Genomic DNA, 16,593 nt, shown 5'->3' with positions numbered 1-16,593 from the left:
CCGATCAGATTTGCACACTGTTAGACCTCTGCCTCACCACTACATATTTCAAATACAACGAAGGCTTTTACAGACAAAAACATGGCTGTGCCATGGGCTCCCCCGTGTCACCTATTGTAGCCAACCTTTACATGGAGGAAGTGGAAAGGAAGGCTCTTGGTTCTTTCAAAGGAAGAGTACCCAGCCACTGGTACAGATATGTGGACGACACCTGGGTCAAAATCAAGACACAAGAAGTGGAATCCTTCACTGCGCACATTAACGCTGTGGATAAAAACATCAAGTTCACCAGGGAAGACACAAAGGACAACTGTTTGCCTTTCCTGGACTGTGCCATGCACATTGAAGAGAACGGCAAACTCAACATCGAAGTTTACCGGAAGCCCACACACACGGACCAGTACCTCCTCTTTGACTCCCATCACCCTCTGGAACACAAACTTGGAGTAATTAGGACCCTACACCACCGGGCAGAACATGTTCCCTCTAAGCCTGAAGGGAAAAAGAAGGAACACACACATGTAAAGGAAGCACTCAAAACGTGTGGCTATCCTAAATGGGCGTTCTTAAAGTCAGCAAAGAGGCACAGAAAAGAAGATCAGACACCAGCGAGGGAGGATAAGAAGGACAGACGCAACAACATTGTCATTCCCTATGTAGCCGGTGTATCAGAGAAACTCAGGAGGGTTTTCTCCAAGCATGACATCCCAGTGTATTTCAGACCCAGCAACACGCTCAGACAAAAACTGGTTCACCCGAAAGACAAAACGCCAAAACACAAACTTAACAATGTGGTGTATGCTGTACAGTGCAGCGAGGAATGCTCAGACCTCTACATTGGAGAGACCAAACAGCCACTTCACAAGCGCATGGCACAACACAGAAGAGCCACCTCCACAGGACAAGACTCAGCAGTCCATCTGCATCTTAAGGATAAAGGACACTCTTTCGAGGATGCCAATGTTCACATTTTGGACAGAGAGGACAGATGGTTTGAAAGAGGAGTGAAAGAAGCCATCTATGTCCACTGTGAGCGACCATCTTTGAACAGAGGCGGGGGTTTACGACACCAACTCTCTGCCATCTATAATCCAGTTTTGAGTTCCCTCCCCAGACGCCTTAACGCCCACTCACATCCTGGGCCATCTGACCTCAGGAATTCGCATGATAAGGTGGGGCCAGGTTTCACAATGAACACACCCGAAACTCTGGCTGATTGGGACCCACACCCAGTTTCACACCTTGGCTCAGGCGATTAGAGGATCATCAGGGGGTCCTTTTGTCCCTCTGTGGGGGGATACTCCCACTAGGTTTATATCTGGGGCTCTCCACCATTTGACCTTAGAACTGAAGAAGCTTCTCGGATGAGAGGTGAAACGTCTTCAAGCAACTTAAAGAAGTCCAGATGCTTTTCTTTGCAAGCTCCTTTGACTACGATGACCTGGATGACTGAGAACCTTCACAGACAAACTAAAATAAATCAAATCAAATCACTTTTATTGTCACATCACATGTGCAGGTACATTGGTACAGTACATGTGAGTGAAATTCTTGTGTGCGAGCTTCACAAGCAACAGAGTTGTGCAAAATACAATAACGTAAAACAAGCAAAATATAAGAATGGCTACATCTGAAACTAATAAATATATGTACTGTATATATATATATATATATATATATATATATATATATATATATATATATATATACATGCATTTCTGGATGTGTATACTAAATATTTTTCTACGTGTGTGTGTGTGTGTGTGTGTGTGTACACATATTTTACAAATTAAATAGATTAAACAATAAATAAATATATAAAAATATACAGAGTTGAGACATGTGCAAAACAGTGGCATTACTGTACAGTATGGAGTGCATAATGTTAAAGTTCCAGTAGTGAAGCTGAGGTGTCTATGACGTGTTCAGCAGTCTGATGGCCTGATGGAAGAAGCTGTCTCTCAGTCTGCTGGTTCGGGACCGGATGCTGCAGAACCTCCTTCCTGATGGAAGCAGTCTGAACAGTTTATGGCTGGGGTGACTGGAGTCCTTGATGATCCTCCCCGCTTTCCTCAGGCACCGCTTCCTGTAGATGTCTTGGAGGGAGGGAAGCTCACCTCCAATTATCCGTTCAGAGCACCGCACTACTCGCTGGAGAGCTTTGCGGTTGTAGGCGGTGCTGTTGCCATACCAGGTGGTGATGCATCCAGTGAGGATGCTCTCAATGGCACAGTGATAGAAGGTCCTGAGGATGCGGGGGTTCGTGCCAAATCTTTTCAGTCTCCTGAGAAAGAAGAGGCGCTGCTGCGCCTTCTTCACTGTTTTGTTTGTGTGTACTGACCACGTAAGATCCTCAGCCAGATGTACACCAAGGAACCGGAAGCTGCTCACTCTCTCCACAGCAGCGCCGTTGATGGTGATGGGGGCGTGCACTTCTCTGCACCTCCGGAAGTCCACTATCAACTCCTTTGTCTTTGCGACGTTGAGGGTGAGATGGTAAACACAGAAAAAAGCTGTTGCTTGGGGGAGCTCGCGACGAGGCTGCCATACTCGGCGCCATCTTGTTTCTTCAGAAACTACAACTACAACTAAAACCAACATCTCACATGGTGTCAAAGGCAGTACAGAGGTGGGCTTTCAGGAGTGATTTAAAAAACAGGCAGCAAAGAGGTCTGTCTAATCTCTAAAGGCAGATCGCTCCATGGTTTTGGAATTGCTACAGCATGGTCTCCACTAAGTTTGCGCTTTGGCGAGTTCACCATCAGAGACCTGTACCTACAGTTGCATGCTTTTTTGAGGTCAAACCAGTATGCCCCTATCCTCCTCCTGCCGATGATGTTTTCCTCTCATGTCCCTTCATTTTTATCACCAACAACCTGCTATTACCAGACTGAGGTATCAAAAACATCCTGTGTTTACCTTAGCCACATGTTTTTTCTGTGCCCTGAGCTACAAGGTTTCTGGACAAGGTATTTTGCTATTATGTCAACTGTTCTTGGGGTAACTCTTCATCCTTGTCCTCTGATTGCTGTGTTTGGGATTCCTGCTCGCTCACTTACACTTGATTCCACACAAAGGGATATTATAGCCTTCACATCCCTATTAGCGAGACGTCTAATATTGTTGCATTGGAAGTCTGCTAAGTATCCTACTATTTCCCGGTGGCTTAAAGATGTCATGTTTTTTTTAAAACTTGAAAAAATTAAATATACGTTGAGAGGTTGCACAGCCAAATTTTTTCACAAGTGGCAACCCTTTATCTCTTATTTTGCTAGTCTAGAGGTATTGCCTGTTTAAATCTACTTTTGTTACTGTTATATTCCTCTAATATGTTTGATGGTTGTGTTGATCTGTGTGGGACTGGGGGGGGGGCGTTGTTTTGTTTTTTTTGTTGTTTTTTTCATATATATATATATATATATATATATGTTAATTTACTTAGGAAAATTAAGAAAGGTTGATTGTATTTCGGTAACTGCAAGTACTGTTTTCTTTTTTCAATAAAAATATTTTCAAAAAAAAACAAAAAAAAAAAAACATCCTGTGTTTGTGAACAGGTTTGACCTCTGACCTCCGCTGCAGTACCGCACACTCATGCTGAGTCAGTTAAGGAGTGGGAGAAAAGAATGCTTCTGCTTCCACTGTTGCTCCAGACTATTTGTGTGTGTGTCTGTGTTTTTGGAAGGTATTAAGTATTTGGTTACATTTCATCCTTTAATCAAGGCAAATTAAACTCTGATGTTGTAACTTTACACGCGTCCCGTCGTTGCAGCTCATGCAGGGCACTTCTGTCCCTTAGCTACACCCACAGTTAGCCTTAAATAGGTGAGTGTCATCAGCCGGATCGTTCAGGTTTGTCTCAGAAGAAGAAATAAGGGTGAAGTGAGAGCATGTGAGGGCGATTGTGTTTGTGTGTGTGTGGTAATAGGCTGTTCCTCTTGAGAACGATGCTGTCCTAAGACCACACCCCATTTTAAAGTACCCCCCCACCCTCCTCCTTCTTCAGTCCACTTGTCCTTATTTGGTTGTGCTGCCAGCTCGGCTGATGATTGGTGGAGTGAAAACTATTTTGACTGAAACACACACACGCTCGAACACACCTATATTGTTCCCAGCACCTCCCACGTGCACACAGGTACAGACATGATGTAAGAGTTTTCTCTGTACTGATTGCAGCTAAACATAAATACACAATAGCAATAAATTTAATAAGTAGTAAAGTTGTTTTCGAATGCTTGAATGAATCTTTGCCCCAAAAATTTTGTGTTAAAGGTCCAGAGCAATGTTTGAATGAGATGGAATGATACATAAATGCATATCAGACGGCATGTCTTGTCCAAACACGCAGGACAGAAAGCCTCAGTGTGCATACCTGATTCTGCAGGAATTTTAACATCTGGAACTTTCTTGTAATTATGCAGGAGGTCTATGAGGAGACACTGAAGAACGGCCAAAGCAGCATTCCAGATCTCAAATTATGACATTTAAGGAAGCAGCTTATCAGTAAGTTCAGGAAGTTGTTTTGTTATCACACACACTGAATGCATCCACACACCCCCAGCCCCCTCCCCTCCACCAACACAGCTAATTGCCATGAACTGTGTAGACCATCCGTCTTGGACAGTAAATCTAGTGCTATTATTATTATTATTATTATTATTATTATTATTATTATTATTTATTCATTTTGTAGAATCAGAAGAAGCACTTATACGTTTCAGATGCTCTTCTTCTACTATTAAAATGGTTTTGAGCGAGCATGAAACTATTTTTCATAAAAGGCAGAGCTGAAAACAATCAGGTAAAACAGCACCACCTAGTGACCAAACAATAAAAAACAAGGACAGGGTCACATTGTATTTATTTTACATCCAGAGATAATCCAGGAAAGTACAGACTCTGTATGCATTTAGAAGATGCGAGTCTACGCTGGGTCACTTGGTGTTGTGTCAGTCAGACGGCTCTCCTGCAGTCTCCAGCTCAGATAAAATAGCTCTGGAAGGGCCAGACAGACGAGATACAGTGTGTAAGCTTTAGCAGATTAAATGGGATTCAAATTCAAATTCAAATTTTATTTGTCTCACACTCTCACAGTCTCACACTCTCTCTCACACACACACAGTATTACATGGGGGTGAAATGTTTGTAGCTGTGCAATGCCCGACCTTTGGGATTGGGAGCTATGATGTCATTGCTGATGTCTGAAGAAATCATTCACCAAGTGGAAAACAACAGCTCAAAATCCATCCATCTATCCATCCAATAAAAGCACTTTTTGTAATAAATCTTTTGCAAGTTTAAGCTCATAATACTGCCCCCAGTGGTAAAGGTTTACGGTGCTTGAATTTTCTAGCCACGATTAACCACATGCATGTTTGGACAGATGAGACAACGTGATGGATGCATCACTCTGGGGCTGTTTTATGGTCAGTGGAACTGATACATTTCAGCAAAGGAAACAGACTACCTTAGAAGTTTTGAGTATAACCTCCAGCCACCTTGGATGCTGAACATAACTGAATGTTTCAGCAGGGCAGTGACCCCAACCACGGGTGGAGGGATGATGTAGAACATTTGAGTTAGTCAAAATCCAGACCTCAGCCAGAATTATGCCAGGTTTACTGATCAAAACCCATAAAATCTGGTAACAGTGTAACTTGATAAGGGCAATTTAACCAAATATCCAATCTTGAGGGTTTTTTGTAATTAAATAACAAAACTATATATCTATCCAGATATCTCTCTCATGTATCCTGCTTACCTTTGCTCTTCAGTCAGCTCAAACTCAGCCAGTGCTCTCTTTGCTAGCCTCCATGTTGTTGGCAGGCAGAAGGCTGCAGACAGCTGCACCAACTGCACTGCTTTCTGGGAGTCACCGTCACTGTGGCACACTGACAGGAAGTTGTTCAAGAGCCCCTCGCTGTAGAGTAACACAGCAGGAAACAGAGTCAGAGGCAACTCAGCCAACACAAGGGTTTGTCTGTGCAGGTTCTGGATCATCAAGCTCACAGTAGCTTTGAGAGCTTGAAAAGAAGAAAGTGGATTTCTTTTGTCTTCTCTTCAAACTCTTTAATATCAGTTTTTAAATGTCCTAAATAAAGTTACACAGGTGAAGTTTTCTGCATAAAAATATAGCAATTGTTGTTCATGTGTGACATGATGAAGGAGTGTGGGCTTTGTCATTGTCATCACTCATTATGAGTCTAGTCTGAAGTGAGACTTACGAAGGAACTCTGTTCCTGGACTTGAAGAGCTGCAGCATCTCCCTGCAGAGAAAAGGTGACATTAGATTGCAGCCAAGTCAGAATACAGTAAAAGTTCTCCTCCTGACATGTGCGGCTGTCGCTCTCACCAGGCCTGTCGGGTCTTGTTAGCTCGCAGCAGCAGTGTGGTGATGTGTGAGAGGGAGGCGGCGCTCCACTCTATACTGGGCCTCAAATCAAATACACTCTTTACATCCAGAGCGCATGCTGCAAAGGGCTCCTGAACCTGCAGGCAAAAGGCAGGCGAGCTCATAGAAACACACTCAGGTTGGCATTACTAACTCGCTCAACATCACTGTCCAGATGGCGAAAACTGATAACACAAATGTCGTCAGACTGACCTCAGAGCTGTGTTTCTCTCTGGCCATGAGGCTGAGCAGCTCCTCCACCAGATCGGGTTTGTTATCGTGCCCGAGAGTCTTGATGTCTGAAAAAACAGGTCAATGTGACAGATCCTGACATGCAGAGGAAGGGGCTTTTTAAACAATCAATGCATTGTCTACTCTTCATCAAGATATGCACTGAACAATGCATCTTGGAACTCACCTTTCCATATAGAAGGCAGCAAGTCCAGACGGCTGTCCGTGTCCAGGGCCTGCAGCAGGTCCCTCATTCCCTGAGGGTTGGGGTAGTAGAGCTACAAACGCAGGATATAAGGAAAGGTAGTTAAAGCAAGACTGAAGGTGAAACCTATTATTTCTTTATTTTTTCCTTTATAAAGACAGAGACAGCCAAAGAATCTTCCAAAACAAATCAGGTTTTTCCCCTTTTTTTCTCAACTTAGCGCACTTGTGACCCGGAAAGATGACAGATTATAACTGAGACATTATGTGCATATATTTAAATATCATTTACATATGCATATAATATAAGCACATGGAGCAGACGGAGAGAAGCAGATATGCACTGACCGAGGGAATGATCTGCTTGTACCATTTCAGCACCACATCAATGTGCTCCATCATGCACAGCAGGTTGAAGAAGCGACCACTGCAGAGGAGGGAGAATGGTTGTTTACCTACCCACGTTTACTGCTTATAACTGGATCAGATACAGATTCAGAGTGATTATACTGCATTACACGACCACATCATTGGAAGTTAGCAGAGGGTTCCTACTTACTAGTAAATGCTCTGCTGGAAGGAGTCTCCCAGCAGCCTCCAGTTCTCCCCGACATCTACCAAACTCTGGATTTTATATCCCAGCTCCAGATCTTTACTGTCCAAACACTGCAAGGACAAAAAGCATGCACGCGGAAACAGGTCACGCTGTATAAGCAGGGCATAGCCTCCTTTAATTATAATGTATGACTGATGTCACCACTGATCTGGGAGCTAAGAATCAAACGCTGCCATGAGACTGTCGAGACTGTAAAGCAGGACTCACTATTCTCATTGCGCTGGAGAAGAACAGAACTGGAGAGACAGAGAGAGAACACAGCATCAGTTTTACCATCCACATGTCCGCACGTTTGTTCTACCCGAACAAAAGGAAACATTTGCTAAATCTGTCGTGCGCCGTGATATACCATCGTCAGGGTCCTGGCAGGTGAAGATGCGTCCCTCCAGCTCAGCTATCACCTCCTGAAGAAGATCAGTGTTGTTCTGTGCAGAAGAGGCTGGAGAGGAAACACATGGGGTGAATGCACATTTAAAAGCATGCAGCCGACAAACAGCGCAGATGCCTGTGAGGGTCACGTATGAGAGCAACTGCAGGGCTACCTGATTTGTAAAAGACTGCCAGGATGTGGTCGTAGGAGGCCAGGCTGGGAGCTGCACACACACACACACACACACACACACACACTCAGAGAAAAAAATAAGACTTGCCTGTAAAACACCAGGTAATAAAACACGAATGGCAGTGTTACCTATCCCCAGCGCCTTCATCTCATTCAGAGTGTGCAGAGCTTGTGTTTTGGCCAAGAAGCCGCAGCGCCTCAGAGCTTTGAGGACGCTGTTGAAGGTCAACAGGTCAGGACGAACTTTCTGCTGATTCATCTGGTTCAACAGCTCCTGCAGACAAGGAGACGCCATTGTGAATATTAACTATTTGATTTGATTTGATTAACTAGGAGACCAGAAAGGGTCCAATGGAGAAGAGAGCGTGAACACGGATGACCTTTAGCTTTAAAAGGTTGGAAACGACCAAACTACCAGTGCAAAGATGGCAGTAAATACAAAACCTCTTTACCACAGGACAAATTACTTGTGTTTGTTTGCCTTTTTTTTTTTTTTTTAAATACAAAAGCATTGTGCAGCAGCGATCAATAAATCAGTGTGAAGGGTCTTACAGCAACGAGGTCCCATCGCTCATTAAATTTGTCTCGGACATCTGGAGCTGCTGAGATCAGAGCATTGAAGATGTGGACATCAGCTGAAGGGAAACGATTGGGTTATTAGTTAACAGATTACATATATAATGTAAAATATATACAAAAATACATAATATATGGCCAAAAGTACTTGGCCACCCCATTACACCCACAGTTAAACTCTGAGTCGGGCTATAAGAGTCCTCCAGTTTTTCCATCTTCGATGAAACAACATATTTCCTTATCACCGTAAGAAGACACAAAATTCATTCAATTTAAGTTCAAGACTCATTTAAATGATGAGAAGAATAACTACACGAAAGGCCACATGATTGCTAGAAGCAATGACATGACCTCTATACAGTATTTAACCAAAGCAGTGATATTAACCAAAGCAGCTCACCTGTCAGCCTGTTGTTAAGCATATCTGTGTACATGCTGAATGCCTTTGCATAGGCTCCATGCTGTGGGGACACACACAGACACACACACGAATATTAGGATACACTAAAATAACCCTTTCACTGCTGTTGCAATGCTGCAGGCCTGCATTTAGCCTGTGACTCTGATGCACGCCTACCTTGACCATGCCTCTGATGAGAGCAGAGTAACAGCGTGTATCCCGCTCTGGCAGCAGGTTAAAGATTCTCTCCGCATTGTTGTTTTCTTTCCAGGTGAACTTCAGGAAGTCTGAAGCTCGGCGGACCCGTGCTTTCCTTTTCTTCAGCTCCTCTCCAAATTCCTGCGGAGAAAAAACAGAGAAGTATCCTGCAGTGCTAACGTCCTTTTCACTGGAGCAGCTACTTTAATGTTACGTCAGGCGGGAACTCACTGCGTCGTCTGTCTGTGGCTCCCCATCCTGGACGGGGTCCCTGTCGCTGTAGAGACAGATAAGGTCCAGCAGGCTATGGGTTGTTTCCATGGAGACAGTAGTGCCTGAAAAAAAATTGCAAAAAAACATTTTTAAATGTGAAGCTTTGAGCTCCAAAGTAACATTCTGTAAAATGCAAAGAACTTCTGCAGACAACACCTATACTACTGATGCACACAATAGCAGAGTAAATAAGTATTTGGAGTACAGCTTTACGATATTCATGCTGTGCGTGCATGTGTGTGTGTGTGTGTGTGTGTGTGTGTGTGTGTGTGTGTGTGTGTGTGTGTGTGTGCGCGTGTGTTCTCACCAGCTTGCAGTAACTGATCATACATGTCAACAGCAGCTGTAACTTTCCTCAGGGTGATCCTTTCCTTCAGTGCTTCCTCACTCACCTCCTCAAGACGCAGGGATACAGTCTCTGGCATCAGACACTACACACAGACCGACACACAGACACGACAACCAATTGCTTAGTGAAAAGGAACCGCACAATACGAGAGCAGCACTACACTACATACCCACACTTCCACACACTGCTGTGTATTTCTTACGGGTATATGAGGTTCTGCAAAGTCTTTGGTGAAGAGTTTGGGGTTGTTGTTGACGATGTATTTGGCTGCAGATCTGCCGGACTCCTGAGAGAGAGAGAACAGCTTCTGCAGAGATACAATAAAGCTGGTTTATTAGGTTGCTCGCAGAGTAATGAGCAATACAGGCAAAAAACAAAGTTGTCTGCGTTACCTGATCTAAGACTCTTGAAATGAATTAAATAAAAAGAGAAACTGTCTGATGTAACTAACAGTGTCCCTAAATATACATACAAGCATAAAGACATGTTTTAACATACAAACTCAGTAGAAGTCCTGGGAGAGAGGTAAGGATCATCCTGGAATTGGTAGGGATATGCTGTGGGATCCTGCAGGGGCAAAGAAAAGGCGGTCAGTCCAAGCTAAAAATCCAGCTTCATGAATACAGTGAAAAATGTGAAGGTGCTCTCACCCTGCTGACAGTTGAAGCCAGCGCCTCCAGCACTGCCTCTCTGCTCCTGTTTGATAAAGAAAAACATGATTTTAATGCCTCATTTAAAGAACGCTTTAAACAAAAGAGCATGAGAGGCTGTAATACCCCACTTCACAGTCAGATCAGCTCATACCATGTCTTCTTCCTGGGGATGACAACGGACTCTGCCGATTCTGCAACACAATTGACGAGACGTGAAGATTAAAAATGAAAGCTTTGATGTAATAAATGCTCCTTTCAGTTCAATATTTTCCTGCTCAACTAAACTCATTGATGAAATCTAAATGCTTCCTAAATTTAACCCACTGACTAACAAACACTGAATTTATATCATTTACCTTTATTGGCTTCAGCAGCTTGCTGTCGTAGAGCTGAGGTCCAACCGAAGCCCCTGAAAGATCATTTTTGTCAGTTTAGCCAGAATGATTTTTTCCATCCTTGTTACACTTCAATCTAAAAACACGACCAGCGCTACACCTGCTTTAACTGGATGATGTATCCTCACAGGTCTGTCGGCTGAAATTAAGCGCTCCTCTATCGACACTAAAATATGTTTCACTTAACAGCGGTCTGGTTTATTTTCCACTAACGTCAACACAACAAATCACCCTAGAATTAAACTGTTAAGTGTTTGGGTTGCTTTGCTCAAGTCTGTTGTGTCACCAGCTCATATTTTCAGGCGAGAATGTAGCTGTGTAAACCTCAAGTATCTGCTCAGTTTATCAAGACACCACATATTTTCAAAAGCGCTCCGATGTTTTCAGAGACGTCTGTTACCCACTAGCTCGATATCTAGCCGGGGCAAGGCTCACTCGAGCCGTGAGAACACCGGACTCCCGGCAGATCGTTTTCAAACACACCGCTGTCTTTCGCTGCTCAGGTTAAACATGATATATAAGTCACTTAGATAACTTACAAATGTTATTGTTTGGCTTATTTTAGTATTTTATTTGTTCCTGAGTAAATCGGTTTGGCTGAGATTAAAGTTATAGTTTTTACACAGCTGAATAAACATCAAGCAGACAGCTGATTATCAGAAGTGTGAGATGCTCGAGAATATTCTCCGGTGTCCTGTTATATTTTAGATAGCAAGGAGTTTATTAAACTTCACTGAAACAATCTGCAAATTTCATTGAAATTTAATAAACTATCATCTTGTCTTTATTTTTAGTTAGCACATACCTTAAACACTTAAAGCTGTAAGCTAATGATAGTTATATAAGAGCAGATGCTGCTGGTGCAATAAGCTGAACGTTTTACGTCCAATGGATGATGATCTGATTAGTCGACTAATCGCAAAAATAATCGGTGACTAGTCGACTATCAAAATAATCGTTTGTGGCAGCCCTAGTGTGTGTGTGTGTGTGTGTGTGTGTGTGTGTGTGTGTGTGTGTGTGTGTGGGGGGGGGGGGGGGGGGGGGGGGGGGTTATGAATTTTAAAAAAAATGAAGGGGGCCTAGTAAAAAACAGTTTGGGAACCACTGCACTTCTGTCACAAATCTCCCTGACACTTGTCTCCAACCTTCCCTGTGCTCTCGTCCATTATTCTGGGTGAATTTAAATTTGCCCATCACTACCTCTGCACCTTACATCTTCACTGTTACACCTGCCTCGCTCTCATTCCCACACTTCCTGTCTAACATCAGCCGACTTTTGTGAAAAAGGAGAGGAAAAAAAAAGCTTTCACGGCGGTCACATTATGTACATCTGGCATCGTCTATGAGTATTGGCCAGACAGCACATCAGTAAGGCTCTGCCACTGTTTCATCTGTGACCTGCTTGTTTGCAGAGGGTCCTCCAAGCAAACTCGGACATTTCAGCTGTTACATTCACACGTCATAGCTAACATCTCAGCAGCTTATTCAGCACCTCTAGCTCCTTGTGTCAGATATATTCTTATGTGCCGAGGATTACAAAAGGCAGTTAATGGTTGTGGAAAATGCAGGTGTGACGCTTTTTAACGTTTTAGTTACTATTTTCCTCACTAATGTAGACATTTAAGAATCCGTGCAGGTAGCTGGTTAGTTGGGGCTTCACACGTCTAGCAGCTCTCTGATGTAAACGACGTGAAGACATGACCTCCTGTCAGACGGCGCTAGCTGCTGCAGCTGTCGCACTCTTGTCGCAACAAATAAAAAACACAACATAGGAGACGAATGAATAACGCCCGTATTTAAAATAACCATTTATCAACTCGTCCTACCTGTGGCCCAACAGCTGCTCGAGGTTATATAGAATAAATCGTCCGTTTCTCTGCACAGAGTGCCCTATGTGCCTACCGGGCGCCGCCATATTGCTACAAACTGAAGGATTCTGGGAGGGACGAAACTATCTGTGCTAAGACGGAGGGGGGAGTTAAATAACAAGTAGTGACATTTTGGAGGATATAGTGCACTTTTCCCTTTCATGTAGAACAAAAAAGAATATTTATCTTTAAGTGTGGTCATTTAAACTTTAAACATGCAGCAGGTGTTGTGGAAAGTTTAGTCATACCTATTCGTGTCTCCCCTGTCGTAGAAACTTACGTGTTACGGCCCCACGTGTGAAACAGGAGGAATAGCTTCTCACTGAGCGCCATGAAGTAATCTATGTAAACGGGTAAAAAGTGCTGATAATTCCCCGCCAAAGAAGATGTTGTTCGGAAAAGAAGTGCCATGGCGGCGTTTGGAAGGCATGTCGTTTGGCATTTACTCCGCCGAAGAGATAAGGTGAGGGAGCTGGTCGGTTTTTAGCTACGCGCTAAGTGCTAGTTCAAAACAACACGCAAGAGACAGCATGATGAGAAGTTCTGGCTTTTCACAAAGCGCATAGTATGTCTTGTGGTTGCTGTGTTGTTGTTATTAATGTGTGTTCATCTGTGAAACGTGTAAGGACCTCCCGTTATAAGGTTATTACCGTTGTGCTACTTTACAGTCCAGCCTCCCAGTATGCTGTGATAAAGAACGTGTCATCGAGTAAACACAGATATGCACCTATTCGGAACAGACCCAAGAGCTGCTAGAAATTCAGTATAACTGTAGTAAAGACATAATGCATCGATAATAACGTCAAAAATGTCTGATCTGAACTTTCTTTATGTACCATGATTCAAAAATAGCCAGTGAAACCTTGTTGTGCCCCTGTCATGACTAATGTCCTCTTAATTTCCAACAAGCTGTTGTGTGAAAGCTGAGGTTTGGTTTACAAACTGGTGCATTTCTAATAATCTATGTATCTTGCGAATTTCCTTCATGCAGAAAGTTGAGTGTGAAAGCCATCACTAACTTCAGGTTCCTGGATGGTGTTGGGAATGTGGCCCCAAACGGCTTGTATGATCTGGCTCTGGGACCAGCAGACATCAAAGAGGTAAGATCTTCAGACGTGATGATGCATTTGTCACAGATTAGTCCGTACCATTTTATTTCCCATTTAGGTTTTATGCCTGTACAGCTTAAGTTTCAGGAAGTAATCCACCAAAAAGGGCTCATAATGTTCTGGAATCTGTAGATTTTGGAATAAATAATGATCAGCTGAATGTGTTGTTTTCATGTGTTCATGGTTGTGTGTTGCTGCTTTTACCCAGGTGTGTTCAACCTGCTGTCAGGATTTCAACAACTGCCCAGGCCACCTTGGACACATAGAGTTACCTCTACCTGTGTATAATCCATTGTTCTTTGATGTAAGCGTTTCACATGCACACATACACGCTTACAAAGAGTAGCAGTGTTAAGCATCTGCTTTTCCTTCCTCACCTTAATGTCTGCGCTGACCTCTCTCTTCAGAAACTCTACCTGCTGATCCGTGGCTCGTGCCTGGCGTGTCACATGCTAACATGTCCTCGAGCAGCCATGCACCTGCTGCTGAACCAGCTCAAGTTATTGGACCACGGAGCCATGCAGGAGGTCTACCAGATCGAACAAGTTCTCGGCCAGGTGGGTTCTGCACTCACGATGGCATGAAGTGCACCGACACAGGGCCAGGTGTAGTAAACGGAGCAAACTAGTTTTGACAGGTGTGGTTAGTTTTACAAGGGATTTAAAAAAAAATTAACCGAGTTTGGACTCTTGCAGCAGCTTCTCCTACGATGGGGTCTTTCACTGTTTTGTTTTTTCACTTCTGCTTCTCTGTGCTTTGTAATTATCACAGGTCAGTGTTAGTCTCTTTATGTTTGATTCATTTGACTCTGTGTGTGTGTTTGTGTTAGTACATGGAGGAGAATGTCAAAGCGACTGTCGATGAGGTCGTGCAGGTGCTGCAGGTGTTTACAGACGCCACAGTTGGAATGAACGCAGCGACTTCAGAGAACACCAAACCTGTGAGTACACACTTACAGACTCATGAAGGAATGCATGGAGATGTTTTGTGAATGAAATAAAACCGCACGTAAATCAGATTGCGATGTGCATTTGTGTCAGCTGTGCAGTTTTTCTGTTTATTTGGCATGTGTGTGTGTGTGTGTGTGTGTGTTTCAGATTAAGCACTTGGTTGAGAAGAAAGGCAGTTTGATTAACGACTTCTGGAAGATCCATATGAAAACCAGGAAGTGTCCTCACTGCGGGTAACTCGATGGAATGCACACATCTGTCACTGATATTCATCCTGTTTATGATTTCAGCAAATAGTGTCTTTACTGGATGTCAGTGTTGAAAAGTGTTGCTCTAAAGTCGTCTTCAAGTCAAAGTTTAATCATCCCTCGCTGTAATGTAATACATGATAATGGAGAGGTTTATACTTACATATAAACAATATATTCTCCCTTATTGTGACGTAGGGACGACCGTGGCTCAGGGGGTTGGGAATTGCATCTGTAATCGGAAGGTTGCCGGTTCGAGCCCCGGCTTGGATGGTCTCGGTCGTTGTGTCCTTGGGCAAGACACTTTACCCTACTTGCCTACTGGTGTTGGCCAGAGGGGCCGATGGCGCGATATGGCAGCCTCGCTTCTGTCAGCCTGCCCCAGGGCAGCTGTGGCTACAACTGTAGCTGCCTCCACCAGTGTATGAATGTGAGAGTGAATGAATAGTGGTATTGTAAAGCGCTTTGGGTGCCTTGAAAAGTGCTATATAAATCCAATCCATTATTATTATTATTATAATTATTATTATTAGTCATGCACTCTGTGTGTGTTTGTGTAGTTGTGGCAGGTCTACAGTGCGTCACGAACACAACAGTAAGCTGATTGTCACGATGCCATCAGGAGCTCAAACCAGTGACAAAACTGAAGGTGAGCAGTGTTTTCAGGAAATGCAGATAAACAGACAAAACACAGCACAGTCCACACACGTGGCACAAAATCAAGCTGACTGTTAGCTCGATGGCTGCTGCGTAACTTGCCTTTTCTGTCATGCAGTTTCACTGCTGAACAAATGTCTGGTTAATTGTGATTTGTGGTGGACTTGATATACGTCTGTTTTAGTGGTGGCTGCACGCACCTCCTCTCACTCTGATCCATAACCATGTCTCCCTGCAGAAGATCTGCTGCGTGGAAAGAGAGTCTACATGACTGCCAGCACTGCTCGAGAGCACGTCAACAAAGTGTGGGAAAAGGAAGGTAGGTCAGAAATAAAGGCTCCAGGTTACATGTTTAAGGCTCTTCTAAGCCCCTCCCTCCAGACACACGCAGACACATTCACCCACATGTCTCTTGTGGATTAAAAGTCAACCCTGACTTTCAGCTGCATGTGAGATTTAAAGTCTTTTCTCCCAGATCAGCGTGTACTGCTTAACCTGTGATTTAGTAGGAAAAAAACCTGTGATTGGCCAAAGCGTCCCATTAAGACAAGAGGGAACTTCAGCTGCCTTTCAGCTCTGTCAAACTTCATTGTGCTGGAAGGTTGTTGTGTATTAAAATATGATGCTTATTCCAGTTTCAGTGAGGAGATTACAGCATTTCTGAGTATTTGAAGCTGGACGTTTGGTTTGGGGGTGTGTTAGAGAGCCAACATGAAAGAAGCTGCTCGTTACATATGTGTAAAATGCAATGTAACAAGTTTAAAAAAAGAGAGAGATCGCTTTGGCTTTTACTATTGTTTATTTTTGCTCTGCATTTATTAAGAACGTGCTCATGCTCTCATACAAATACATGTATAACGTGGCCAGTCATAAAAATACCTGAGTGCACACCTTACAGTCACGAAACTTTAGT

At 43.5% G+C, this 16,593-nt stretch overlaps 2 protein-coding genes across 3 annotated transcripts in view; one reads left to right on the top strand and one right to left on the bottom strand.

Annotated features, from left to right (window-relative positions):
- Positions 1–4,844: 4,844 nt before the first annotated feature.
- On the bottom strand, positions 4,845–12,787 carry ptcd3 (pentatricopeptide repeat domain 3). The gene is made up of 23 exons (XM_082503394.1): positions 12,675–12,787; positions 10,810–10,862; positions 10,605–10,644; positions 10,451–10,496; positions 10,299–10,367; positions 10,003–10,107; positions 9,759–9,882; positions 9,410–9,513; positions 9,158–9,319; positions 8,981–9,041; positions 8,557–8,639; positions 8,134–8,278; positions 7,985–8,035; positions 7,792–7,881; positions 7,650–7,678; positions 7,386–7,492; positions 7,175–7,253; positions 6,810–6,900; positions 6,605–6,690; positions 6,353–6,489; positions 6,225–6,266; positions 5,762–5,920; positions 4,845–4,995 (listed from the first exon to the last, which is right to left on the bottom strand). Exons 1-23 carry the CDS (start codon positions 12,761–12,763, stop codon positions 4,950–4,952), a joined length of 1,998 nt encoding a protein of 665 aa, XP_082359520.1. The 5' UTR covers positions 12,764–12,787; the 3' UTR covers positions 4,845–4,949.
- A 30-nt stretch (positions 12,788–12,817) lies between these two features.
- polr1a (RNA polymerase I subunit A) overlaps positions 12,818–16,593 on the top strand; it is a 29,327-nt gene continuing 25,551 nt past the window's right edge. For both annotated transcript variants that reach the window (XM_082503247.1, XM_082503246.1), the window contains exons 1-8: positions 12,818–13,179; positions 13,708–13,816; positions 14,034–14,129; positions 14,233–14,382; positions 14,655–14,765; positions 14,923–15,008; positions 15,584–15,672; positions 15,919–15,999. In XM_082503247.1, the coding sequence (XP_082359373.1) occupies positions 13,103–13,179; positions 13,708–13,816; positions 14,034–14,129; positions 14,233–14,382; positions 14,655–14,765; positions 14,923–15,008; positions 15,584–15,672; positions 15,919–15,999 (799 nt within the window). In that variant the 5' untranslated portion in view covers positions 12,818–13,102. The remainder of the gene's footprint in view (positions 13,180–13,707; positions 13,817–14,033; positions 14,130–14,232; positions 14,383–14,654; positions 14,766–14,922; positions 15,009–15,583; positions 15,673–15,918; positions 16,000–16,593) is intronic.

Source organism: Aulonocara stuartgranti (assembly GCF_965226115.1).
Source record: "Aulonocara stuartgranti genome assembly, chromosome: 2".
Taxonomy (NCBI): Eukaryota; Metazoa; Chordata; class Actinopteri; order Cichliformes; family Cichlidae; genus Aulonocara; species Aulonocara stuartgranti.
The sequence above is the reverse complement of the archived record's forward strand: the minus strand, read 5'-3'. Positions and strand labels throughout refer to the sequence as shown.